Source organism: Fulmarus glacialis, unplaced genomic scaffold, assembly GCF_000690835.1.
Source record: "Fulmarus glacialis isolate BGI_N327 unplaced genomic scaffold, ASM69083v1 scaffold5532, whole genome shotgun sequence".
Classification (NCBI taxonomy): domain Eukaryota; kingdom Metazoa; phylum Chordata; class Aves; order Procellariiformes; family Procellariidae; genus Fulmarus; species Fulmarus glacialis.
This window is the reverse complement of record NW_009201289.1, coordinates 31,488-57,383: the sequence shown is the minus strand read 5'-3', so window position 1 is coordinate 57,383 and position 25,896 is coordinate 31,488. Positions and strand designations below refer to the sequence as shown.

The 25,896-nt window shown below is 47.5% G+C and overlaps 1 protein-coding gene across 1 annotated transcript in view; it reads right to left on the bottom strand.

Moving 5' to 3' along the window:
* The window catches only part of LOC104073953 (calcium-dependent secretion activator 1-like), a gene marked incomplete at its 3' end in the record, with an annotated part of 95,864 nt that overhangs the window by 54,226 nt on the left and 15,742 nt on the right, over positions 1 to 25,896 (bottom strand). The window contains exons 2-3 of the mRNA XM_009573899.1: positions 25,214 to 25,327; positions 19,757 to 20,089 (exon numbers count right to left, since the gene is read on the bottom strand). Of these exons, the coding sequence (XP_009572194.1) occupies positions 19,757 to 20,089; positions 25,214 to 25,327 (447 nt within the window). The remainder of the gene's footprint in view (positions 1 to 19,756; positions 20,090 to 25,213; positions 25,328 to 25,896) is intronic.

Sequence of the window (25,896 nt, the reverse complement as noted above, 5' to 3'; positions counted from 1 at the left end):
GTGTCCGTCTGTCCACCACCGCCCGCCTGAGGCTGCACAAGCCACCCTGCACACCTCAGCCCCAGACAGCGATCACCACGAGATGGCGAATGGAGTCAGCTTGCTGCTGAGTATTTTAAAACACTATCTGCAACCCCAAGGAGCTCGTTCTGAGGCTCTTTGCAGACACTGTGTGTGACACGGACCCCGACGTCTTGCACATGGGGGGACCAAGGCAGAAGAGAGTCCGGTGCTGCCCTGAGGGTCCTGCGCTGCGTTGATGAAAGCATGGCTAACTTTCCCCCAGCCCCCCTCCAGGCTTCACCTGCTGCCTCTTAATTATCTTTCCATAGAGCTCAGTACGGAAGGAGCCTCCAGGCAAAGCCTTTCCGTCCCCATAGGGTGGAGAGCTGTTTTTCACACTGTTTTACTAATTATTCTTTGCATTTAAAGCCAAATTAATTTAAAGCTGCCCAACACCTTCATCCCAACCCAGGCTGGACTACCTCAGCTTTGGCACGTGCCAGGATGCAACACAGCTGGAGAAGAGGGAGAAGCACCCACCACCCACGAACCCCAGGCAGGACAGGGCTGGGATGCCAGGGGAGATGGCACAGTCATCCACAGCAGAGTCTCATGGACAAAAGATGATTGATTTAAGGATGGGACACGGGACTGGGTGGTGGGTCAGGCCTTACTGCAGCTGCACGGTAACTCTTCCAGACAGCTCCTCTGCAAGGAGCACTGTCATCTCCCGCCTTTTGAGGAAATGCGGTTTATTTTGAACTACATTTGGCAAGGCATGACCTCTTTCCTTTGAAATTGTTACCAGGGCAGGAGGCTTTTGCTTACAGAGTTAGGGAAAATAAATTAGACCCTCTGAGAGTACAGCATTATAGTCTCTGCTACTGTTGAGGTCTCTTGGTGCTTTCTGAATGGCAGTGCATTGCAAAAATAAGGTGATAACCTGCTCTCTGATCCCATTTCATCTGTATTCTACCGTCAGTCTTCCCTCTAAGCTTCCACCGAGAGCAACACACTTCCTAGCAAAAAGGATATGCAAGAGAGTGCAGAATATGCAGCTGGAATTCAGCTGCGAGCCTGAGTGCAACTGTGACTGCAGGTCCGCAGCGTTGGTACCTGCCCATCTCAGATGGCAGCTGCGATTCTTTTTAGAAATTAAGAAAAACCACCAATGAAGAGATTAAAGAGAAAAGCAATGCTTGAAGCATTCTCATGGATTCAGCTTTTTTTGCATTCTGGTCCATAACCAGGACAAAATTGCGCCGCTAGAGCCACCCTGTTACTTCAAATGAAGGTAGCATCAGATGCTACTGGCTATAAAACCACAGGAACACACACGTGTGGAACCTACAGCTGAAACTCTTCCCCTCCATTTCTTATTATTAATCAAGTAGTTTGTTAAAGCAGATCTACGGAAATCAAGGGGAGGAAATCAGTGCTCAGGGCACTGGAAAAAATAATGCATGTGTGCTACCACCCACGGGGACAGATTGCTGCCCCGGCTGCATACCCTTGCAGAAGAGCAGCTCCCTCTGTGTCCCTCTCTCCCTCCAGCTGGAGTTATGGGGAAAAACAACAGGAAAAAGCAGCTTCCAAAGGGACTGACAGCCCAAATGCTGTGAGCTGTTAAGGAAGGTGGAGGTGATTGAGAAAGCTCTTGCTGGGAACTGGCACAGCTGGGAAATCCTCCAATACCTGCCTGTGCTGTTTCACAGATGCAAGGGAATCAACTGAGGATCACACAGTGACCTTGCATGAAAGCTGAGGGAATCGCTGAATCACTTGGCTTACAGGCTGAGCAAAATCCACAACAGATCCCACCCCCTCAAAAAGCACTCATTTTCAGACAGTTTTCCTTACTACATTTTCTGCAATCTAAAAAACCTAAGCTGTTCTGTTTCTAAAATGCTTAGACCCTTCTCAAATCTATTCTCTCACTCTTCTTGGGGGGAGTTTAGAGTGGAGGGTAAAATATTGCTGAAACAACTCAACCAGTTCCTTGAAAATCTGAAAAATGCTTCATTCATCCCAGATCTGCCTACGTAACAAGCTGTGTGCAGGCTCGCTCCGCAAGATGCATTTGCTGAAAACCGAGATGTGAGATTGCCTCTTCCGTATTCCACTGGGAGAAACCCAGCAATCCTCTCTTGTCTTCTCCGGAGCCATTTTCACACCTGGCGGAACACCTCCCAGCTGTGCCAGATGTGCGCTTTCTGTCCCAGGTAAAATGAATGGAGTGGGCGAGAAAGCAGCCGGCTCTGCGAGATGCTGCCTGTGCGAACAGGAGACCAGCTGGAGAGGGGACGAGTACCTAAGTAGGGGAGGGGAAAATGGGCAAAGCAGCAAATCCCTCCCTTTAAATTTATTTATTTTTCCTCTCCAGCTAAACCCGTTTGCCCAGCAGGCAAGAACAACTGCCAGCGCTGAGGCAGAGGCAGCAGAGGCGATGCCCGCTTGCAGTCCTGCTCGCAGAGCACCTGGCTGCGTTAGCACACCTCCCCGTGCTCACTGCCACCATTAACGGGACAAACAGAAACCTGGCACAAACCTGCCACTGCTCCGTGTAAACCATCCTCTTCACAGGCGCCCTCCAAAATCAGCGCAGGGGACACCTCATGCGATAGCTGGTTTGCAAGGCTGGCACTGAAGTGAAGGTAATCACCTCCCATCCCCACCCCAATCATCACGCAGAGTTATTCAGGTTTATGCTTCTGGCAGCTTTCTTGACTGCACAATGACACACACTAGAAATATTTGCCGTTTGGACTAGATTTCATGTTTAAAAATGTATAACAAATAATTACTTGCACAACACAAATCTTATAGCTTCTGCTTCCGAGCAGATGGGAATTTGTAACAAACTTCATCTGGCAAAGCAGTGTCCCCTCATCTGCCATCACCTCATGTGCACCGCGCCACCACGCAGCGCCGAGCGCTCCGTGCATCCCAGTCCTGCTTCCTAACCCGGGTATTTCCATACCAAAGGCTTTTGGCTGCGGGTGACCAGGGAACAGCTCCAATCTGCCTGCCTGCAGGGCTTCTTTTCAGAGCCCACCACAACTTTGCTGCAGGCTAAAATGAAATAATCAGCCTAGACAAAGTTCAGTTAAATAACTGAACTATTTTAATTCTGTACTCAGCAATAATGCTGGTTCTTTTGTGCAGGTGTCCAAAACCTGCCCAGTCATGAGAGGCTGATGGGCTCTGAGCCCAAAATGAACTACTGGCCCCTTGCCATGCAATCTCCTGTACACCCCTAGGAAATCTCAGCCTATGGTCGCTATGTTAAGGCTGTACCCTCCATTCAAACTTGACCTTATCCGACAGAAAAATATCTACCTTTGCCCAGTTCTTCCAGCCCTGAAGTGCAGCCGACAGCGTCTGCTTTGATCCCACAGAGTTTTACCGCACCTGCACATGCACGGTTAACCATTGCTCCAAAACGTTTGCAAACAGATCAAATATATGGGATGTGTCCCCAGTAAGCCAAACTGTTACTCCTTCCTTAACCTTCCACGTGACTCCCAAGAACTTTCCAACACATTTTTATAGCGCAGATCCCAGATCTGGACATAGTAGAGGTCTTTTCTGCTGCCCTATAGAAGGACAACAGTATCCCCCAATGTTCCCTGAGGTTCCTCTGTGTATCTAGTCAAGACCTGAGTAGCCACTGCAGCTACAGCATTGCCCCCGCCATGAGTTCAGACTCATTCATGCACAATTGTCCTCACCATCTTTTCTCTGAAAGTCAAATCCTCTCCAGTCTGTTCAGCACCCCACAAGGGTGGTTAGTACCGAACTTACACTCACCAGGCCCCAAAACATCCTCCTCATCCCCATCCCTTCTTCAGCACTCTTCCCCTTCACATCTGTGGAGATACATGCTCTTCCACTGCGTTGTTCAGTCCTTCAGCCTTCATTTCATCTTTGGCCCTGCCTTCCTCATGGCTCCATGCACACAGAGTTCAAAGCCTGCCTGTTCTTTCATGCTTTCCTGCAAGAGCCAAACCTTCACGTGTGCCAAAGGCTTGGCACCGTGGCTGGAGACCTCAGCACACCCACTGAGGCTGTGGCTGTATCCTGTACTCCTTGCCTGCATCAACGCCCTGAGATGCCTCAGCTGATGCCCCCAAGGGCATCAGTCGTACACAAGCACTTTGAAAACCCTTCACAACTCGGTCACCACCTTCCCTGGCATCTTGTTACCTTACTGCAAGTCTGACTCTCGCTTTAACATTATTTATGACAGTTCATACTTTCCCCTCACTTGCTTTCCCTGTAAGTCCTCTCCAGAGTCTCTTTTGAAGCACAAAAAAGAAGGGGAAAAAAAAAAGAGGGGAGCAGGAGGAAGGATAAAAAAAGGAGCTGGTCTTCCTCTAAAGTTTGCAAGAAGTTATCTTGAAGGGTACAGGCTTGCATCCCGAGAAAAGCAGGGGGAGCACAGTTGTTTCAGATGCTGGAAAACAGAGTAGGCAAACCACCGTAGCAAAGCGGGACTGGCCCCATCTCCAGTTCAACTGCGTCCACACATCCTCCCCAGGAGAGGCACCCGGGGGGTTCCGCACCAAGACGTCCCAGGGCAGTTGGAAAAGCTCTCCACATACATCACTACCATCAGACCATAATGATTTTTGCTCCATATTAAGGCAGGAATCATTACAGCCTGAAGAAAGCTCTACAGCAGACAGCTAATGTCATTTTTGAAAGGCAATGTTCCTGTTCCATGCTGCACTCTGTTTTGCTTGGTGAATTTTTCTGAGCCCAGCCTTTGCTGTTATTTGCTGTTAGCTGTGGTGCTAGCACTGCTCTTCCCTTCTGCGGGGATCATGTTGGCATGGGCCAATTCATATCCAACAGAGCTTGTCCCTGTTGGTTTCCAGTTACATCTGATTTAATGCTATCAATGGGCATTTACTCCTTTTCCAGCAGGACTTTATTTGACCCATTTTTCTTCCCCTCTGCTCGCCAGCACCCCGCACTAGCAGTCTGACACACCCCTCCTCAGCAGCCTCTACACAGGAGTTTTGTTATTAATGATTCTTATGAACTCTCCGTCTTTGAACAGGAGCGACTTACTTTTGATCGATGTCTGGCATCCCGTAATTTCACGCAACAGTGGAGAGAGATTCCCTTCTGCTGTAGCACGCTGGTATGGCACGAAGCCTTAGGGAGACAGATGCGCTCGCTCTCCCGCCCTTGCATCCTGCGCTGCCCTCCCCTAAATCATCTCCTCCATCTATCACTACCCTGACCGCAGACGAGACAGAATCCGAGGCAGTGAGACACCGGCTCTCCCAGGCACCAGGGTGAGTTGCTGACTTGCAGTGGTTCACACGGTGCTTCACCTGACGGACCACTAACCCCTGACACCGTGTAACTTTACCCAGCGATAACCACTGATCTGGCCTAAACAAAACGTATTTTGTCGTCATCCAGAAAATCACCCTTATTTTGAAGCAGACCAGGTCTTCCCAAGATCACTAATAATGATGCTCAGATTGGGCCCATACTCTGATGTTACAACACCAGTGTTTCTGCTGGTATATTTGGGATAGGAATAGACTTTTTTGTCATTGTTCATTGACGCTGCTTACGTTTTTAGCCATACAATGGATGAAACTGCAACTGGCATTACGATAGGAAAGTTTAATGATCCCAATTATCTCCTTGAATGTATCTTTGGCTATTTTCATCCACAGAAATAAAACTTCTACTGGCTGCCAGACATCCTCAGCTGTTTTGCAATCACCATACATAAAGGCGGAACAGATTGACCAAGCAGTGACCCTGAACAATTGCCTACGTTAAGTGGTAATAAAGATCAGGAGTTACACGGCTGGCAAAAGTGATGCACGGGAAAGGAGCAGAGTCACCTCCCGCCACCGACCAGGAGGTGCTGGTGGAACAGCAGGGCTCCAGACGGTGCTACCCAGGGAGAACAGCAGCACATCAATTAGCCAAATCCTTAGCAAAACTGGTGGTCGGTTTTCTCCTCTCCCTTTGCTAAGGACCACACTGCCAGCAGGGACTCCCCAGAGGAAAGCTGTTGTACCAACCTCAAAGAAACCACACGGTCCTCATCGCAAATACTGCAGATGTTCATGGGAAACGCAGAGTTTGAAACAGACCCTTTCCCAAATACTGCTGCTGCATACTCACGAGTGGTCACTGTAATTTTTATTACTGATCTTTGATAGCATATAAGCCAGTATTTAGAGTGCATTGCTCTTCTATTAATCTAACCTGTATTATCCTCTCTAACTCCAATCCCCCCAGGCAGATCCAAACCATGCGGCTCTCGTCTGACCTGACAGTCACTCGCCTCCACAAAGTTATTTTGGAATCATTTCAACAGTGGCAGCCACAGCTCCTTCAGCTAATTTACCCTCAGTTGCTACTTAACCATCTGAGCACAACTGTTCCCAGCCAAAATCCACTGTTGGGGAGAAAAAGGCCACGTGAAGAGAAAATCCACAAGCAGAAAAGTGATTGAAGAACCGAGTTAGAAGGTGACTGAAAATGGCTGCTTGATATTTTACATTTTTGAGAATTTGGATATGCACAGGGAGGGAAGGTAGGAAAAGAGACTCCAAGCCACAAGGAGACAGCGGGTACAGCGATGAGGAACTGTTGCTGATATTACACCCTGCATCAGAAATAAAGAGCACTGGATTTTAATGCGATTTTAAAACAAAATAAGATGTATTTGGCAAATGATATTCTCATTAAACGTAACAGGCCTCACCTGATTTAATAAAATTACTGTGTCAATAGTTTCTCCATGAAACTGCATCTCTGTTTTGCAGCTATTTTATCAGCCCTCGTCTCAGCTCTGCGCGCGGGCATGCAAGACTCCTGGTAATGGCAGCCGAACACATGCCTGCAGCTCATTTCATCAATGTTGCACAACACGAGCTCGCCAGCAAACTGGCAGAAATATCAGCAGGATAAATGACTGCTGTTGAGAACAAATAAGAGACCATTTAATTACTCTACTATTAGAATTTTATAATTTAAACCACCACCAAAAGACTTTCTCGCTATCGTCTCTGGACTTAGCTAGGCCACAAAAGAAGCTAGTTATGTTTAGCAAAACCCTCCACAAAAGCCAACAGCTCATGGTCCTCAACCTGGGAACAAGGAAACTCTTCACCGATGCTCCTTCTGCTAAGGAATCACCAAGGAGTAAAGCCTTACGCTCGATGCCTCCTGCCAGTATCCTACTGCAACCTGTGTTACCTGCCAAGATCTCCCAGCTTTGTTGGTGACCTGGTATTTTGCTTTGTGTGTCCTACGTTCTACCTTTTTATGTTGATACCTGGAGCAAAATACCCTCAGTATAGATCTTGACCAATTTCCCTTCCTGTGGACTAATGACGACTGGAGACCTGCAAGATCGCTGCTGTTCCCAGTACAGCTGTAAACACAGGCAGTAGTTGGTCAAGGTGCAGAAATGAGCATGGGGCACATCCCAGCACCCGCGAGAACGAGTAGGTACATTTAACCAAAACTCAGGAGGGCGTTGGGCAAAGTCTGTGCGCGCTTCTCTGTGGGTCACTGTCAGTCACTGTGCTTGCTTCCTCCCCAGCACCTTTGTCCTTGCAAACCTCACTCCCCCGGCAGCACGCTCAGAAGAGGACAGCAAAATTATGCATCTGCACTTCGCTCTCCTGTGGGAAATGCCTATAATTTGAGCTGGCCCCTCTTCCGCACGCTCCAAGGAAGGCTTAAGGCTCAAGCAGGAACACACGAGCAGGCAGCTCGGCTCCGCCAGCACCCAGGAGCCCGCAAGGCGCAGGAACCTGGTTGTGGTCCAGGAGCCCGGTGACACGGGGGGCATCACTGGGTTCAGACTCCGACCTCCAGCCCGCACTGCACTGTCCTGGGCCACCAGCACCCGGGGCTCACATACAGCCGTGCTGGGAAACTCCACTCACTTCCCTGCCATAGCTATCAATGTTTAACATCTACAGCCTCCAACCTGACAGCATCTACAGCAAAACACACGTGCCCCTGAAGTCCGACTTCAGGATCGCTGCTCGAGAGGTTTACACCTCTCTCTCTTGCCTTCTAAGTCTTCCCATATTACATGGGGAACTTCAGCTCAATATAGCCTTTAATCTCAAAATACTCTTTGGAAGGAATGGCTGTTACACCATCGTACTCTTTGTTAAACGGGGGGATGCAAGCATTCTCCCTCTTCCATTGCAATGACGTTTCTACACAGACTTCACACTGAATGACAAAGAATATTGTGCCATCACCTCCCCATCTTCTTACTGTCCTCTATTCCAGAGACAAAAGAACTGGACCAAAGGCTACAACACATGAAAAATCCTGCTGGGAAACGTCACTGCCTCTCTGCATTATACAGGAAAGTCTGTGTGACGGAGGCGAGCACAGTTTTTACAGGACTTTAAGCTATTATAGCTGCCTTTTAAATACATGAGAGGCTGTATTTGAAGCCTTCTTGCATCCAATTCCCTATTGAACTTGCACTCTAATTTCTCACAAAACATGAGTAGAATCAGATGTTCCAGAAAAACCATAGTATATTGAATATGAAAACTCAACACTGAAATAAAGGTAAGGAACAGCTTACATAAGTTGCTTTCCCTGTAGTTTGGGATATTGAGACTGAGCCTTTGAAATGCATGAAATCTAGTTTGCTGATCATTTCCCAATTTATAGTCAGCTCAGTGGGAACAAATATGCGCCTACTTTGATATCCTTTTGAAGAAAATTCTTGGCACCTCATTTCTCTTACGAAATATACCTATTTTTTTTTTATTTTGGTACTTTTTTAGAGGCAAACTGGAAGATTAACCCAGCTGTATTTTATATTCATGCAGCACTTTCTGTGGCCTGATCCATCTGACTCCCAACATTGCTTCTGAATTAAAATGACACTGTCTATCACATCCCAAGCTGTGGCATGAAGCGTTTGTCAAGTAACACGGAAACACTGGTAGTCTGAAGAATGAAATGTAGGGAGTGGAGGAAAGGACTGGTGGATAACACATCTTTTTTTAAAATAATTCTCTTTTCTAGAAAATAATATGGATTGCAAAGGGGTAGAAGCAGTCTTGGAGAAACCACGTCTTTCAGAAATAAGATTAGCGAAAACTCAGTAAAATATTAATACAGAACTTCCAAAATATTCACTTAGTGGATGATGTATGTCACAAGAATGATCTCTCTATTTAAGATGATAAAAAGAAAACTGAAAGAGTAGTGTGTAACTTTAGGCTAGCACAGCTCAGTGAAAACCAGTCCAGGTTCTCCGACAAGACATTGCTGGTTGAAATGAAGACCCTGGAGCTCTGGCACAAGCCTCCAGCATGACTGTGTATAACTCCTGCTACATGCAACTAGGATGGTATCGTTCCATTTTGCTCCTGAGATAGGTATTGAAAGTTCTCCAGGAAAGCACCAGGATTTCAGTTATAAAATACATGAGTGAGGGTTGAAGTGCTGCAAACCACTGAGGTTTTCATGTGGAATTTAAATTAGATTTAAAGACCTACATGCAAAATTAAATTCTGGCGGCTGCATATTGTATTTCCAGTTAAAAGGAAGAGAAAGAGAGGCATTAACACAGTGCAGGGTCATGCACCAGTTATGTCTTATTAAGTATTCCAGCCTTCCTTAAGATAAGCTTCACATATGGGTTCTTTTGCAGTTCCTTGCTTAAAGACAGAGAGGTCTGGATAACACCCCTTCTGTCTCCCAGGGCCTCCTGGGCTGATTGACAGAATGTGTACTGCAGGGAACAAATGCTGCTCAAAGGAAAAATAAGATTACTTTCTCCGAAGAGGGCCAGTGGGGTCATTTCTTTGTCATGTTTTCTGCTCATCATCTCTGGTTGAGGGAAAGACAAAGAGGACGAGTGACATTTTCCTTTCCTAATAAAACACAGGACATGCTGAGGAACTGGTTTTTACGTATGGTGGCTTGCACTGAATTGAAAGTTAGGGAAGCAAGAGAGATTGCTCGAAATAAACATGGCATTTCGAGAGTCGAAGCCCACCTCCGGGAACCAGACCACGTGGAAGCCCAACTCCAAATCCAACCTACAACCCATCTCAGTTACATTTTAGGTTGCTTTTTTGGGAGATCAGCAATAAACATCTGATTTTATGTATCACCTTTGGCTACTGCCCCCCCGTGATGGACAACGTTTGGCTTGGCTTCCCCTTGGGCAGACCCACCAAGTGTTTTGAGGCTGGGCCACCCTGCTCAGTGGCAATGTGCCCCATGGGCTCGTTGGGTTTTTCAGTGCAAAGAGTCTTTCCTGAATTCAGCAACAACTTCTTCACTTGCTCCCCCATTTCTAACAGTAGCCTCCTCTCTGCCAATTCAACCTCTGGGGTTTATATTTTGTGCCATCCTAAATCTACTCTCCACTGAAATGGTCTCAAGCTATAATTCCGGAAGGTTGTCACATTTAATGATGCTCAAGAAGTTTTCTTACTTCTGTAGCTCCTGCAAAACCTTCCTCACTGCTTCAGCATCATCCTCTGCACAGTTGTGCCAGGAACAGTCCATCTTCCTGACCCTCCCCTCTGCTCTGATCTATTCCTATAATAAAGCTCAGAGGTGGAAGCAGCCAGGCACTTGCAGAGGCAGCAAACACCAGAACAGCTCTCCCAATTAATAATGTCAGGGCCAAAGTGCTTCCCTTCCCGGAGACCTCTGCTAGTCTGCAGATGGCAGCAGCAGCAGATCAGCACACCATCAGTCCTTCATACTTTTCCCCAATTGCTCCTACCTAAAGCCAGGAATTCACCACTCAACTCATCCTTTCCAAAATGCAAGGTGGTGGTAGGGAAATGGAATTGTATTAATAAACATCCATTTGAAATGGATGATCTGATCTGATGGAAAAAAAGAAATATCTGGCTAAGCAGCAGGAAAGTCATGCCAACAACTAGATTTTCAGTGAAAAGAAAAGAATTAGCAGTCCCTAAATAGAAGGGTTAAGGTAGATTGAAAATGTCAAGTCACTGATATTTTATAAGGTAACCATGGTTATTTTTTATGCATTCCTTTGCAGCGTGAATGCACATGATGAAAAGTATTCACAGGCCAATTGAAACAAAAATAAAACTGAAGAGAGATCTTGATGGTAATTTAAACCTTAAACTGCAGAAATTAATCAGTCCACATGGACAACGAAGAGCGTTCAGCTGATATTGCACCACAAAACCTCCTCACTAAGGAGACGAATAAAAACCATTTCACAAAGGATGAACATCTTGAAAATCATCCTGACTTTAGCCCTAATGTACCTGCAGGGATCAATATTGCTGCAGCAGGATAGATCTGGTCTGATGCGTGAAGTTGCCCATGTGGCCTCTGGATAAAGCACAACTGTTTCTAATTTAATTTGTACAAGCTGCTGGAAATGCAGAGGACCGCTGGTCCTGGCGTGCTGCAGCCCCTCGGTGCTGCCCAGCGAGGGGGTCACTAATGGTCCGGATGCGTTAGTCTTCTCTACTGAGATAATTTTGCATGCTTTTCCATGAGAGTAACTAGCTCTCTTGGTTGCACTTACCTCGCTGGCAAGTGGCGTCAGCCCTTCCAGTGAGGGCAGGGGAGCAGCGCAGCAGATCGGAAGGGGGGGACGGGAAATGGGGAGGGTGCCCAGTTGTGACAAATAACGACTGAGTGCTCTATTAAGCAAACTAAAACAGGGCTTTGGCTCAGAGGAGTCTCTGTGGACTTCTGCAGCAAATAATGAATTAAATCCATCTCCAGAGCCCCACGGCGGGGGGGCTCCCAGCAGCCAACACATTTTGCGTGGCAGCAGAGAGCAGAAACAAGAGGCTGCTCCTCCACTCCAGAACCTGTCTGGATGCTGAAACTATTTTCTGTCCCTTAAATAAAAAACAAAGCCGCCGCTTGTTTTGGTGGAACAAATGACATTTGGCTAGGCTGCGGAGAGGCATCCACACCCCTAAACCCGGAGGGAAGGCTGGCAGGAGGTAGCGTGGGAAGGATTCAGTGCAGAAGACTTCTTCATTCTAATAAACATCTCTGGTTAGTGTTAGAAGAAAACAACTGACTTTTCCTCTGCAAATCTTCACTATTGTTGCATGACATTATAATTTCCCTGCTAAACATCTGCTCTTCGGATGCACGCTCTAGCCTGGTTTCTGTAAAGGGACTGTAAAACCATAAGATGTCCATAGTAGGGCCAGAACTGGAAGTTCCTAGTGCACAAAAACATACATCCCCAACTGGCAGCTAACAGGGTTAAAACACTCTCTGATTAAATGAAAGCATCTTTAATTAGTTTAATTGACCATGCCTCAGCCAAGACCATCTGCTCAGCAGCATTTGCCTGCTCTTTGCAGGAGCGATTGATCAGCCATAGCTAGAGAATACAGCATTAGGCTACATCAGATTTATTTTGTTTAATAGAAGAGCTAATTTGCTTTAAATTTAATTACAGGGGCCAAGATTGCTCTCTAAGTCCATAACAGCACAGAACATAAGCTGATCCTACAGCTAACGGATGCACACGTAGGTCCATTCGTGTCTGCGCAAATCAGACACTCGGTGCCAACAGCTCGGGGGAGCGGGTCCCACCCTGGCAGAGAGCGATCGCTGCGTTTTCCTCCCCAAAAGGCAGCAGCCCCGTGGCACACTGCTGGGCTGGCAGGGCCGCCCCGCCCGCCACCATGTCCCCCTCCAGCTGGCTGAGCTCCTCCCCACAGCTCTCCGTTGGACGCTAGAGGAGACCGGGTGTCGGATGCTGGAGCAGACAGATGTCCCACCTCAACCACCTCTCCTGCTCCTAATTATAAACGATGCATCACGTGTCAGGTCACTGTTTCTGCACATGGGACCAGCGGAGCCAGACGTCACGCTCGCCCCGTCCCTGACATTGCACTGTCCCTCTCCGTTCCTCCACCCTCCCATGCCAACATCATTCTTCAAAATATCGCACCCCGAGCTGACGAAGAAGGGCAATTCCCCCTCCTCCCCGAAGGACCACGTGTATCTACGTCGTGTTATTATGAAGGGGAAAATTTCATTCACTTCCCAATGCTTTTTCCTTTTTCAATTTCCCATCGGGCGCTAAACCACTGCTGTCTTTGGGAGATGCTCGAGCCCTGACAGGCATGCTGCCTGGCTGCTACAGGAGTAATTACAACCCTGCAGAAGGCTCCAGGCTGCCATTTCTGTTTCCATGGAAATAAATACTGAATTACTGAAAACATTAGAGTATGATGCTTTATGGATTTTGAAGCTTTTGATCATCTCAGAACCACCTTAACCCATTTTTCTTGGTGGTGGCTTTGTTTTAAGGGGGGGGATAATGCTCACAGTGTGGAAATAGGCGGAGCGACTGAAAGGTGTTTTGAAGGAGTGAAAGAGGGGGAAAAAAAAGCCAAGGGGTCTGGCTGATGCCCTGGGGACATTTAGAAGGGGGACAGCGGTGCTGGCCGTAGCTGCCACATGTCCACAGCATCCAGGTATCCAGCCCTGGAGAGAGGAGCCTGTGGAGGCTCGTTGGCCCTTGCCTGCAGCCCCGCAGCAGCCCCGGCTTGCCACCACCGCCCCGAGATGGTTTGTTTCCAGGGGCTCTGGGGCTGAAGCAAACCTCCTCCCTTTTGGAGGGAGCCAGCGCTAGTGTTTAAATGGCCAGAACTGCAGATGGCTATTTCATAGGCTTTGAGCTTCAAGATGAAGCTACAATAAAAAGGAATTGCTTTATATTCTTCAAAAATGATGAACAGGGAGCAGAAGGGAGTGATCTGATACTAAACCCCTGTGTCCCTTCAATTCAGAGATGTGCACAGCCAGGTAACTCCACACTGTGCACAATGACCCTGGGCTCAATGCTCATTGCAAGGCATGGCTGGGAATTTTTCATCACAACAAACTAAATTAAATACTTAGTTTGGGGAGGATACACACAAACAAAACATTTATTCTGAAGTCACCTTAACCTTCATCTCACCATCTGAGATGTTACAGCGCCTCACAAGAGTTTCTGTCCTTACTCATTTCTGCCCTAACTTGGGCTGCATCTTCCAAGTACCACCTCAGCATCTCTGCAACGGGCTCAACGCACCGCAGCGAGTCAAGAAACAAAGTTCGGGAAAACCACCTGAACTGCAGAGATGAGAGAGGAGCAGAAGGCGAAACACCACCTTGAATCATCTCTAATACTGACTTGAGCTAAAATCAAACATTTCATTCAGGACAGAAATCCTAAATATCTTTTCTGCTAACACTTCTGAAACGAATTTTTTTGGCAGGGGAACTTTCTGCTTTGTGAGAAATGTCAGCCTTTGGACACAGTGTCCTAATTCAGCTGCAAAAATAAATGTCAAAACAGTGAATTCTAGTTTTAAGCCAGCTCTGGTCGGCAAAATTTGGGTTGAAATGTTTCCTAGCTAAAATCACAGGCCCCCAAAACTTACGAAACAATTCCAGTTGGATTGGTTAGAGGCTTTCATCCCTTTACATGAAATAGCCACCAGACAGCAAAGGGACTTGGTCTGTGTTGTAGCCCACCCACACACGCACACTTCTCTGATGTTTTACCTTTTTCCTGGATGGATAGGAATAGATGCTGAAAAACCACGACCATGTATTACTATGTATTACTCAGCAGGTTTGACATGCATACATTTAGCTATTTGTTTTCAAATCCAGTATCTAAGGGAATTGGATGAAATTGGAAGCTTAGCATAGGTATTTTGCACATTTAACAGGAATGTCCCACAATCCTGGGACACTTCAGGCCCAGGAAAGAAGAGAAAGTCTGATTGTGAAGCCTGTGAATTCAGACAGTCCTGCAGGGACGGCCCGGGAGCCCAGCGCTTCCTCCAAAGCAGGAGGATGGAAGTGTGCAGCTCACCATAGATTTGGTCTCGACACCAGCTACTGCCGCTGGATTAACTGAACAGCACTGTACCAGCTTCTTCTTTTCTCACTGTAGCTAAAAATGACTTTCAAACACAGCTTGAGATAGAAAAGTAAATCACTGCCCTGCAGCTGAGGAAGAAGACGGGGAGAACACCACAGCCTGATTTTCAAGAGATGCCGCTGCAATTCAGCCGTCATGAAAGTCAGTGGGAAATACAGGGCTCATGCCCAAGGAAACACCGACTGCAGCAAAGACCCAAGTTTGGAACTGCCTAACACTTATAGAAAATAGGTCCTGGATGACTCTTCCAGAGTTGTGGGTTAATTACAAAGCAGCAGAGCTAAACCCAAGCCTTGCCAATGGCTTCTGGACCAGAAACCCCAGATTCAAACACCCTTCTCCCTCCATGATGCCTCGCACAGCAGAGGAACTCGCTGCTGGAGCCGGAGATGCTCAGTTCCCACGCCAACTCCAGTGGAGCAGAAACACCAAGCCACATAGCATGTGTTATGCAAAAAACTTAAGCCTCCGTGTATTATTTAAAATGTTGTAGTCAGAGGTTGTGCTTAACAACACCGTTATCTCCACAACCATTCTGCTACAACACCACTTCCCATCTTTGTTTCCTAAAAGCCTTTCCAACCACATCAATCCCTTTTGCTATCTCAGATCCTGCTGTATCACCGCTATCACATTAAGAATACACTTATCTCATCACCTGGGGATATTGTATTAAAAAAAAAAATCCCTTTAGAAATCATCCTCCTTCTGCACAAACAAAATATTATTTCAGAAGTGAATGAAAACACAGTGATGTAACCATTGTGCAGTCACTGAGTATGATGTAACAGAGGCCACATCGAGAAAAGCACCTTCTTCCAGACCACAGGAGAAGTTCAAGCAAGTGTTTGAGGCTCTCATCTTTAGGAGGACAACAACTAGGCTAACTCTTCTTCCCCCTTGCCTCCTTGCACAGCCTGTGGGGCAGTTTCACCTCGCACACCAAAGCAAGGGAGCGCACGTCCGACCAGCCGGCCCCCCCGCTCCCAGCCAACGGGAGCAATGGGAGAAGCTGACCGGCTTTGCTTTTCTAAGCACAGGTGATTGACTGATAAACTGCATTAACAGCTCCGCACTGCCGCCCCAGAAAGAGTGATGGCATTCAGACAGCCTGCCAGGGAAAAGGCTCCGTTTCCCAATTCCTCCTATGCATGGCAGACAAGCGCAGGTCAAAAATAAGTGTAGGTTATGTTGTGCCAAACCACCACTGGGAAGCTCATGATTGCTCCCGGATTTGTTTGGGAGCTCTGCTCAGTCTCGGTGTAAAGCCTGTGGCACCACTGCAGGCTGCTGAGCCAGGGTCCACGGTGGGCTCCGGCAAGAGCTGCCTGTACACTGCCCGAGGGAGAAAAGCAAATGTATTAATCACCCACACGTGCGCAACTTGAGCCCGCGTGGTATTTCTGGGAATATTACAATTTCAGCACATCCAGGAAAAGGCCAGACTGTTTTCCTTTTACTTAAAGCTTATTCACAAACAGAATATATAAAATATTTTGTTCTTATGAAACAAGCGACAGAAGCTTCAATCACATTACTAAGAAAAAGATTTAAGTTGTACTTCCAATTAACTCTGATGAGACAAAAGTCAGAACAGAGTCAGTGTGTCTTCACAGGGAGGCAAATGAGCGCTGCTTAGGCAGACTCTGACCGAAATGCAATCCGGACTGACACAAAACAGCACGATGGAAATAAACGACCATTTTTAGGGGTTATGGGGCCAGTGCCCCCAAGCCCAATGGGTGTGCTCAGTGCTGTAAGTACGGCTACAGGCGCAGGCTGAGGTGTTTACAAACCCACCCGGGAAGGGGACTCTCTGCTGATTTCAGGACAGGCTGGCAGAGCAGAGGTGTTCCCAGAAGGTGGCTTGTCAAACAGAGAGACAGATGCGGCAAATGAAAACTTATGAAAATGCAAAGTGGTGGGGAGAGAGAGAACAACTGGAACGAAGTCCTGCAGAAGCATGTCCCAGCCCTGCCACGGCCACAGCGCCCATGTACATGCAAAGCAGGGAGCTGTTCCTCCCCTCCGGCTGCCCCGGGTCCCCTCCCACCCAGCACCCATGCGGGCTGCTGCAACGCTGCACACGTGATTCTTCTCTCTCCAGATGTCTCTGGTTTTAGTGCTGTAATGTTGGTAGGTGCCTCTGGCTTTCTAATTGGTGTCAGAACTCACACGTCGGAGATGCCGCCGGTGCAGAGCGGCTCATTGCAGTCTAGGGGGTTACGGCACGGGAGAGTTTCCAAGCCATGAAGGGCAAGTGCCCAGGGCTTGACTTGCATCTCCAGCCTGGAGCAATCGGCCACCCAGCTGCTGTTGTGGCTTTGAAATCTGCCCTGTGTGAACACCAAGAGCTTTTGGAGTAGGAAATAATTTGCTACTAAAGCTTAGGAGGGAAAGGGAAAAATCTCCTGTTTCAGGGCTGATGCCAGTGCTTCATCATGAGAGATCAGGACGAAGCTTTCATGGGGGGAAAGTAGCAGGTTACCGAATCACTGCTCACTGCATATCATTTTCTGCTCTCCCCTGCAGCTCTGCTGCAGAAAACATGCTAGCCAAGTGGCATGCACCTTCGACTTTTGCCAGGAACTCCCCATACAAGCTAAGCAAACAAAAACATTTGTACGTTGATAGGTTTTACTTATACCCTGCAACAGACTGGCTGCAAGCAATGGCTGGGACCCTGCAGGAAGGAGTAGCAGTCAACAGCAATTTTGGTGCTTCACAGGAAGACCGAAGTGCAGAGCAGCCGCTGGTGCCTGGAGAGCTCCAGAGATCCCCCTGGAATAGCCCAGATAACATGACCACTGAAATAAGGGTCCCCACAGCAAAGCCTGCTGTTCCGCTGGGTGCTCACTGCTGCCTTCCCTGCAGCACCTAAAGGAGAAGGAGCAGCAGAGACCTGCTCCCACCTCCACTCCCCACGAGGCAGGCTCCCACCCCACCACACCAACACCATGGCACCGTAACCACTCGCACTATACCCCAGGAAAATACCAAACAGCTGAATGACTGACGGCTTTGCAGCTTTCTGAGTCATGCCTTGTATAAAGGGCTTTCCCTTCTGCATAGCTAATCCTCACTATCCAGATATTAAAAACAGAGTAACTCCCGTGCTAATACTCGCTTTCAACAGAAATTATGTCTTTCTCTAAAAGCTTAAATTACAGGTTTGCTGCCTCTGAGTATTAGAAAAGACCCAGAATTAAATCTTTCACTTTCAGAGTAAAACCAGGACCTACTGCAGGGAACAGGTTGCTCGATGCAACAGGGCAATTTGCAGGGAGCAGCCACTGGGTTCATGGTGTCAGCCAGAAAGGCTCTTATAAGCAGAGATCATCCACAAAGCAGGGCAGCCATGATTAAATACTGTTTTCTGCATTACTGGGAACCACAAAGCAAGAGGGTAGGATCGCACACACACTCACACAAATACACTCTAGTTCCTTAGCTGAGCACAGGTCAAGAAAGGATGAGAGACACAGGGCTTGAGTTGGTTTAAGTTAAAAAAAACACTGCAGAACTGACTCAGCTGTCAACACATCACTGAAAACATTATGGTTTTGATTTTAAAGAAGTCCTCCAACAGAGGATGGAGGCACAAAATCTGGTTTGTAAACACAATTTATGAGGACTGATGTAGTCCTTACTGTTGCTTTTTGCTATGAAGATGCCTTACTCATGGTCATTTGTTATCCTCTCCCCACTCTGCCATTAAAGTCTGAGATGAAGAAGAACAAATGCAAGATAATCAAGCTCTTTACAGAAGAAAAAACAGATCAAACAATTTTCTACGTCTTGAAAAGAATTGGAAGTGTCTAGACAGAAGAGAGATAGAATTGGTCTCAAATGTATTAATTTCAATAAGAAGTTGAGCCCCTGAATTACAGGGAAGAGATTGAGGCCTGCAACTTCTCCGAAAACTTTCCACAGCGTTACCTTGCCCTCCCCGTGACTCTGACATCCTTTATCCCACCTGCGATATTTATATCCGATAGCAGGGGACCTGGGTAATCTGGGTCACCGACAGCCTGGACAGCCACCGGCAGCCCTCAGCCAGAGCTGCTGGAAAGGCAAGCAGCACTGCAGAGCCCCAGCTCCGTGCCTCTGGGGAACTGGCTCTTACTGGGGGAGAAAAAGAGAGGAATGGGAAAGGTTTTCATCTGTTTGGGAACTCATAGTGCAAGCAGAGCCACCCTGAGGTCAGAGGGGTTTGGGATGCTCTCTCCTTCCACCACAGGCACGCAGGGGTCACAGAGGCTCCCTCTACTTAAGGAGAACCCGTACCACCTCAATAAGCGAGTTTGCATATGGGATCCACCTCATATGGGGTGGATCTGAGCTTCAAGTGCTAATAAGGTTATTGCAGGCTGCAAGAACGTACTTCTGTCATTTAGACTGGTGATGTGACAGTGGAAAGGCAAGCAAGTCACAGCAAAACAGCCCACTTAGGCACCAAAGACCTGCTCATCCAGACACTGAGCTGGAGGAATAAAAGTTTCTCATCTCAGCAATCCTATGGGATTTCAGGAAGGAAAACTAATATAAAGACCTTCTGAAACATCTGCAGAAAACCCTAAGCAGTCAAGCACAAGCAAGAGGAGGCAGCCCACTTGGACAGACAGAACATAACTGGCAGTGCAGAAGTCCCACCATGAACCAAAATTCTTCCCTGGTGGAAATTCTCTCAAAAACAGTCTGGTCAGACCCAAAGTTTCCAGTTCGTAACAGCAGTATTTCCCATCAGAAAGCCCTTCCCCAAGAAACCCCCTTTCATTCCAACCCAGCCTAGGAGAAAGACCTTACCTGACACGCGTTGTACAGAAGCTGATGCTCAAATTTCTTGATCCCCAAAATATTCTGGAACATCTCGTAGAGCTGCTCCTTGCTGAGGATGAGCTCCGAGGCAGCGCTTGCCGTCATCCTGGCTTGCTGCTTGCGGGGATCCTCTTCCCCACGGTAAATAGCGTCAAACTTTGCCATCCAAGAGCTCAGGACCGTCTCCTTGCTGAGGCCATCAATTTCTGGCAGGCTGCGCACTCTCTTCTCAATGTGCTTCTTGAAGACCTCCCGGGAGTCATTCGCTGAGCACCCTCCGCTCTGCACCATCCTAGCAACACGGTCGCTTTTCAGGAATACCTGCAAAAAAGGGGTGACTTCAAATGGTGTCAGTTAAAAAAAAAAAAATCCCCCTTAAGTACCACAAAACACGGTTTCACTGCTGGGAAGCCTGCTAACTGGCTGCCAGTACACTTTCCAACACCTTGCTCAACAACCACATGTTGCCAGATGGACAGAGGTTTCGGCTGTAGTTTGGGGAGCGTAATGAAATCAGGTGAAGTTCTGCTTTGCGTCCGCTAAAATGTAACATTTTGATGCAATTAAGACCTCATGCGATCTCATGGTCACCTCACCAGACACATAAATGCCCTTTGGGAAAGCAGGGTTACTAAAAACATTTGATAGAGCAAAATATAAGTTAGTTATTGCACAACTACATTCACCTAGCCAAATTCCGCCTTGTTAGAGAGAGCTCAGTCATCCTACTCAAGTCAGCAGCATTGCATTGCATCTATCCCGGTAGCCAGGCCCCTGGGAAACCTCTGACCAGTGCAAGGACCAGGCTTACATTAAACTACTACACCAGAGGAGATCTTTGCAGACTGCCCTGCTGTCACAAGATGGCAGGAATGGCGTTGTATTCATTAATTTAATGTTACCTTCAGTTAAATAACATGTGTGTCCCCACTTCTCCTGTACCCTGGTCTTTCCAACCTGGGCAACGAGCACTGCAAGAGCACCGTTAAAACACTCTGGGAAAGGACAAGGATGAATGGCCTGATTTTTGCAAACTGATGGGTAAGCACCAAGACAACTGAGATCACTAAAAGGTGGCATGGCCACAGGTGGATGAGGCCAAATCCCTTCCTGCTCCAGCTCTGCTGAAGAAGCACAGGATGGTTCAGCACGGTTTGAGGCTGCCTGGGAAGGCTTTCAGAGAGAGCAGCCTGCAAGGTGCAGGACACTGACAGCAGGAGGGAGGGAGAAGGCTTTTGATGAAGATGTTCTTCCCACTGCAAGAGCAGCAGAAGCAACAGACCCCTGCAGACCAGGAGATGCCCTGGGAGCAACGCAGAGCTGGAGGGTGAGAGAGGGACAGGGGGATATTGTGTTGGCTCTCCTCTCCCAAGCGCTGAACACAGGAGAGCAATCAATGCCCAGAAAGAACTGCTGTTTTATTAATGATGCTGAGAACGGATCAATGCAGCAGGCTGGGAAGAAGCCGTGCCAGCACCAGCGTGTATCTATCAGCTCTCAATAATTAAAGAGCTTGAGGATGACCTAAGGACATGGTAGATTTTTTTTTTTATACCACTCAGCAACATGGCACTCCATGTTCCCAGATGCTTGATGGCACAGGCATCTGTCGGGACTAATAGTGGGTTTTGCTCCAGGACCAGCCCAGAAATGCTGCTGAGGAAGAGCTGGGCTGTTTCCTCCCAACATCACTGTGCTAGGGAACACTCCCGGCAGACGAGACAGGCAGGATGCCACCAGCAGCCTCTTCAGTCCATGCTGAAACGATACGAGCACACATTTTGCCTCCTTGCAGAGCTTAAATATGAGTGATAACACCCTGGGTGTGCGCAGGTGCTTTTAGGTAATAGGCGAGAGCTATCAAAATCCAAGCTGCTGGCACAGCCGAGGAAGTCCCCATCACACTGACTGCTGGAAACGGTGTGAGGTCACGGCGAACAGCCCTGCTGTGGCATCCTCGGCTCCCACGTCCTCTCTCTAATCATCCGCTCCAGGCACCTTTGGCCTGACCCTGTGCGACAGCGCTAATGACTTCCCATACCCACCAACACCAGCGGCCGTTGTTATCTGTGGTCCTCACCCCCGTCAGAGGGGTGACGGCACTGAGCAGGGGGACTTGACTCCCTGTCTCCCCTCAGCCCCGATTTATCCTCCCTGGGTGCAGAGCAGCAGCCAGCAGAGAAAGGAGGGCTGCAGCTGGCAGAAAGGAGGCATGTGTGGGGGAGCGCCAGTCAGACACAAAGCAGCAGAAAAAGACCGTGAAATAGGAAGATAAAAAAAGATAAAAGAGGTGTTTTGTCCTGCAGAGCGAGCTGCTTTCTTTAGAAAATACCAGGTGAATCGCCTGGCTGTAAGACTGCCTGGTAGGACTGCCAGGAGTCAAGAATTGCTGGAGCAAAATCCTAGCGTGGGTGCACACACCGGCGCATGCAGAAGAGAACTGGCCTCTGTGAGCTGGGTCAGGCACCTCCTGCCACGTCCGTAGATGAGCCCCCCAGGTCACGCATGGTCCTGGCTCTATCTGCCCACAGCAGAGTGGAAATGGGTCTAATGAAGCACTCCCATAATACCCACTGAAGGGACTGCTGCATAAAGTGTTGGTTGACAGATGAAGCTTTACTCATTAGAAGTGAAAGGGCATGAGAGAGGCCCTCCTGGAGCGTCTGTTGGAGTGTGCTGGGCCCACCTCGCACACATGGATCTGCAGCGTTCCTGCAGGCACAGCGGTGCTTTGCAGACAGCAGTGGAGCCTGCTCAGCTCACTCATATTTTAATTTGATAGCAGCCTGTGAACTAGTCTAAGCCTGGCAATCACACACTTACTCCTTGACAGCAGACTTAACAGCAGAATGTGGCCATGCAAACACATCTACGGCAAGAGCAAACGCATCCCTGACTTACCATGTCACCTTCAATTCTTTCTTTCTCCAGAAGGAAAAAAAGAAAAAAAAAAAAAATCATTCTCCAGGTAATGATTCTAATCTGCACTAATAGTAAGTGAACCCCTTAGAAACACGAGCCACATCCTGCAGAGATGGCCAGTTTCAGCTTAGCAAAAAAACAAGTTTTAGTATTTTCCAAGCCATCATGCAGCTTTATAAGTCAGTACCTAAATGCCAACTTCTAGATAGCGTCCATCCAAGGGACAGTTAATTGCACAAAACTCAGATTTGCAGGAGCTGAGATAGGCAGGATCTGCTGAGATTGCACCATGGCTCAACCAAGGGTGGGCACCTCTCTGCAGAGAAGGGAGGAAGAAGACTGTCAGCAGGGAAGTGCTCAGGCACTGAGAGGGGGCAGAGGCTTTCTGCGGCAAGGCTTTGCCTCGTGCCACTGTAGACGGTGCCGAGGAAGACACACGCAGCCATGCTACAGCTGCACAGCAGCTGAAAGTACACAGCCGTAAATTAAAGGAGACCAACAGTTAAGAAGAAGAAAAAGAACGTTGCGCTAAAGGACACAGAGCAATGTATTATGCTTTTTGTGGCCTGTTTTAAGTAGGACAGAGCAGGTGGAGTGTCCAGTTGAACTGAAGACATAGGGTTTGCAGACACCTCGTGCTGATCAACTGCTCTTTGTAAGCTTGATTACTTGGGGTAATTATACAGCACAGGACTTCTGGAGCTGGTCAGGACTTGCTTTCAGCCAGACCCCCTGGTGAAACAGGGATGTATTTCGCCTGTTTTTAAGCAGTTTCCTTTTCCTGCACAATAGTCTTATCTGAACAGATTATGCTGCTCTTGCATCCTAAAATGCAGCTCACGCCATCTTGAAAACCTTCTCTGAGAGCATCTGTTCGGTGAAGCTGTGATAAACTCATGATCCCTTGGCAATTTCTTTCCTGGTAAGAGATGTAAATTACTCTCAGCTTCCTTCCTGTACAGAGAACAATGGAGCAGTAACTACTAGGCTGGTTTAATAGAGTTAGTCCAGAGACAATTTGTGCTTTCCTTACACAGAAGCAGCTGCTGCCATTTTTTATAGAGTTAAAATTCTCTTCAGTTTTAGTATCTGATTTTGGTCCCCTCTTCGATTCCACTTCCAGAGAAATATTTTATGTAGGCAATGCGAAATCTTCACCTTTATGACAGAATAACTCTAGGGAGAAAGAGAAATGGTTTGCAGAAGGGCTAGCAAAAAAATAAGCGACACTCCTCATACAAATCACAAGCACCGATTTCCTTCAAAAACAGAAGCTCTTTCCTTCTGAGAAAAGATATGAAAGGCAGCATTAAGGGCTGCATACAAAGAGGTGCAAAAAGACAGACATGCATAATTATTCTTTTGCACAATTATGAATGATGCTTCATGTTCTTTGGTACCATCTAGTTTTGTACATCCCCCTTCCTCCCCCTTTGCTTTACAGCACTTGTCATACCAACGAGAAAAGACAAGGCTCTTGCTGAAAATCCCGAAGTCAATTAGACACAAGCAAAAGCTTCAGCAAGAACTGAACGTGCTGCCCAGTTTTCTCTTGGTATTTTTCACAGGGAGCACATGACATTTATTTTATATCGTGCCAGCTTTCTTGTTTTAGAGTACACTGTTTGTGCCGGTTTTGGCTGGGATAGACTTAATTTTCTTCATAGCAGCTAGTATGGGGCTATGTTTTGGATTTGTGCTGAAAACAGTGTTGATAATACAAGGATGTTTTCGTTACTGCTGAGCAGTGCTTACACAGGGTCAAGGCCTTTTCTGCTTCTCACCCCACCCCACCAGCGAGCAGGCTGGGGGTGCACAAGAAGCTGGGAGGGGACACAGCTGGGACAGCTGACCCCAGCTGACCAAAGGGATATTCCACACCATATGATGTCATGTTCAGCACATAAAGCTGGGGGAAGAAGAAGGAAAGGGGGGATGTTCGGACCGATGGCATTTGTCCTCCCAAGTAACCGTTACGCATGATGGAGCCCTGCTTTCCTGGAGATGGCTGAACACCTGCCTGCCAATGGGAAGCAGTGAATGAGTTCCTTGGTTTGTTTTGCTTGCGTGCGTGGCTCTTGCTTTACCTATTAAACTGTCTTTATCTCAACCCACGAGTTTTCCCACTTTTACTCTTCCAATTCTCTCCCCCATCCCACCAGGGGGGAGTGAGTGAGCAGCTGTGTGCAGTTTAGTTGCCAGTTGGGGTTAAACGACAACACTGTTTAAAAGCATCAGGAAGATATTTTTCAGCTTAAAGGAGGTACGATCCTCCTCATAATCAAGCTACAGGATACATCATGGTGTAGGGGTTGCCACAGTTGCCATATGGTTGCATGTTCAAACCCTGAACCTCACAAACCCTGTGATGTATCAGACATCAGATGGGAGAAGCCTTGCACTTGCCCTTGTTTTGTGCTTTGTTGACAAAGGACAAAGAACCCATTAGTTCAGGATTCGACTCTCTCTGTGAATAGGGAGGAGAACAGGGATTCATATGAATATTGTATCATCTCTCCTTACCTCATAGTAGCTCTGGACAGCGTTTATAAATGCTTCATCTGCCACAATCTGGGTTTCTCCGTTGAGAAAGGCCTGGAAACGATCTTTGATTGTCTGGAGCTGCTGCTTACTTATCTGCAAAACACGCAAAAGGAGAAAATTAATCAAGAAGGGCTTATGTATGAGAAAAAAACACACTAATCTTCTGCAATTTCTTATTGGGGTGCTTATGATGTGCACCTTCTGCTCTCCCTTGCGGACAGCGGCAATAGATGAGGAATCAGCCACGCGTGGGTACATACACACATGCACTCTTCATCCTGGCAAGTTCATTTAAGCATCATGAGCACCTAAAGTCACCCTGAACATAATTTCTAAACAACTCTGCTGCCACAAAACGCATACAAGACTTTTACCACTTCAGGTATACTTAAGTCAAAAGTCAGTTGCTGTGTGTACGCTTAGAAAAGACTGTTTCAGTGCAATCTCTTCCCCATTTAGCCTCTCCTCCCCTTCAGAAGATGAGGTTTCATCACTGAACGGGAAGCCTTGCGAGCTGGCTGTTGAAGATGACACTCATCAGCACACCGGGGCCTTGGTTTTTCTTTGTTTGTTTTTGGTTTTTTTTTTTCCTTGCTCATTTCTTTTGGCTTGTCACATATAAAACACCTGTCAGGACCAGTGGTGAAATAATTTAATGCCAT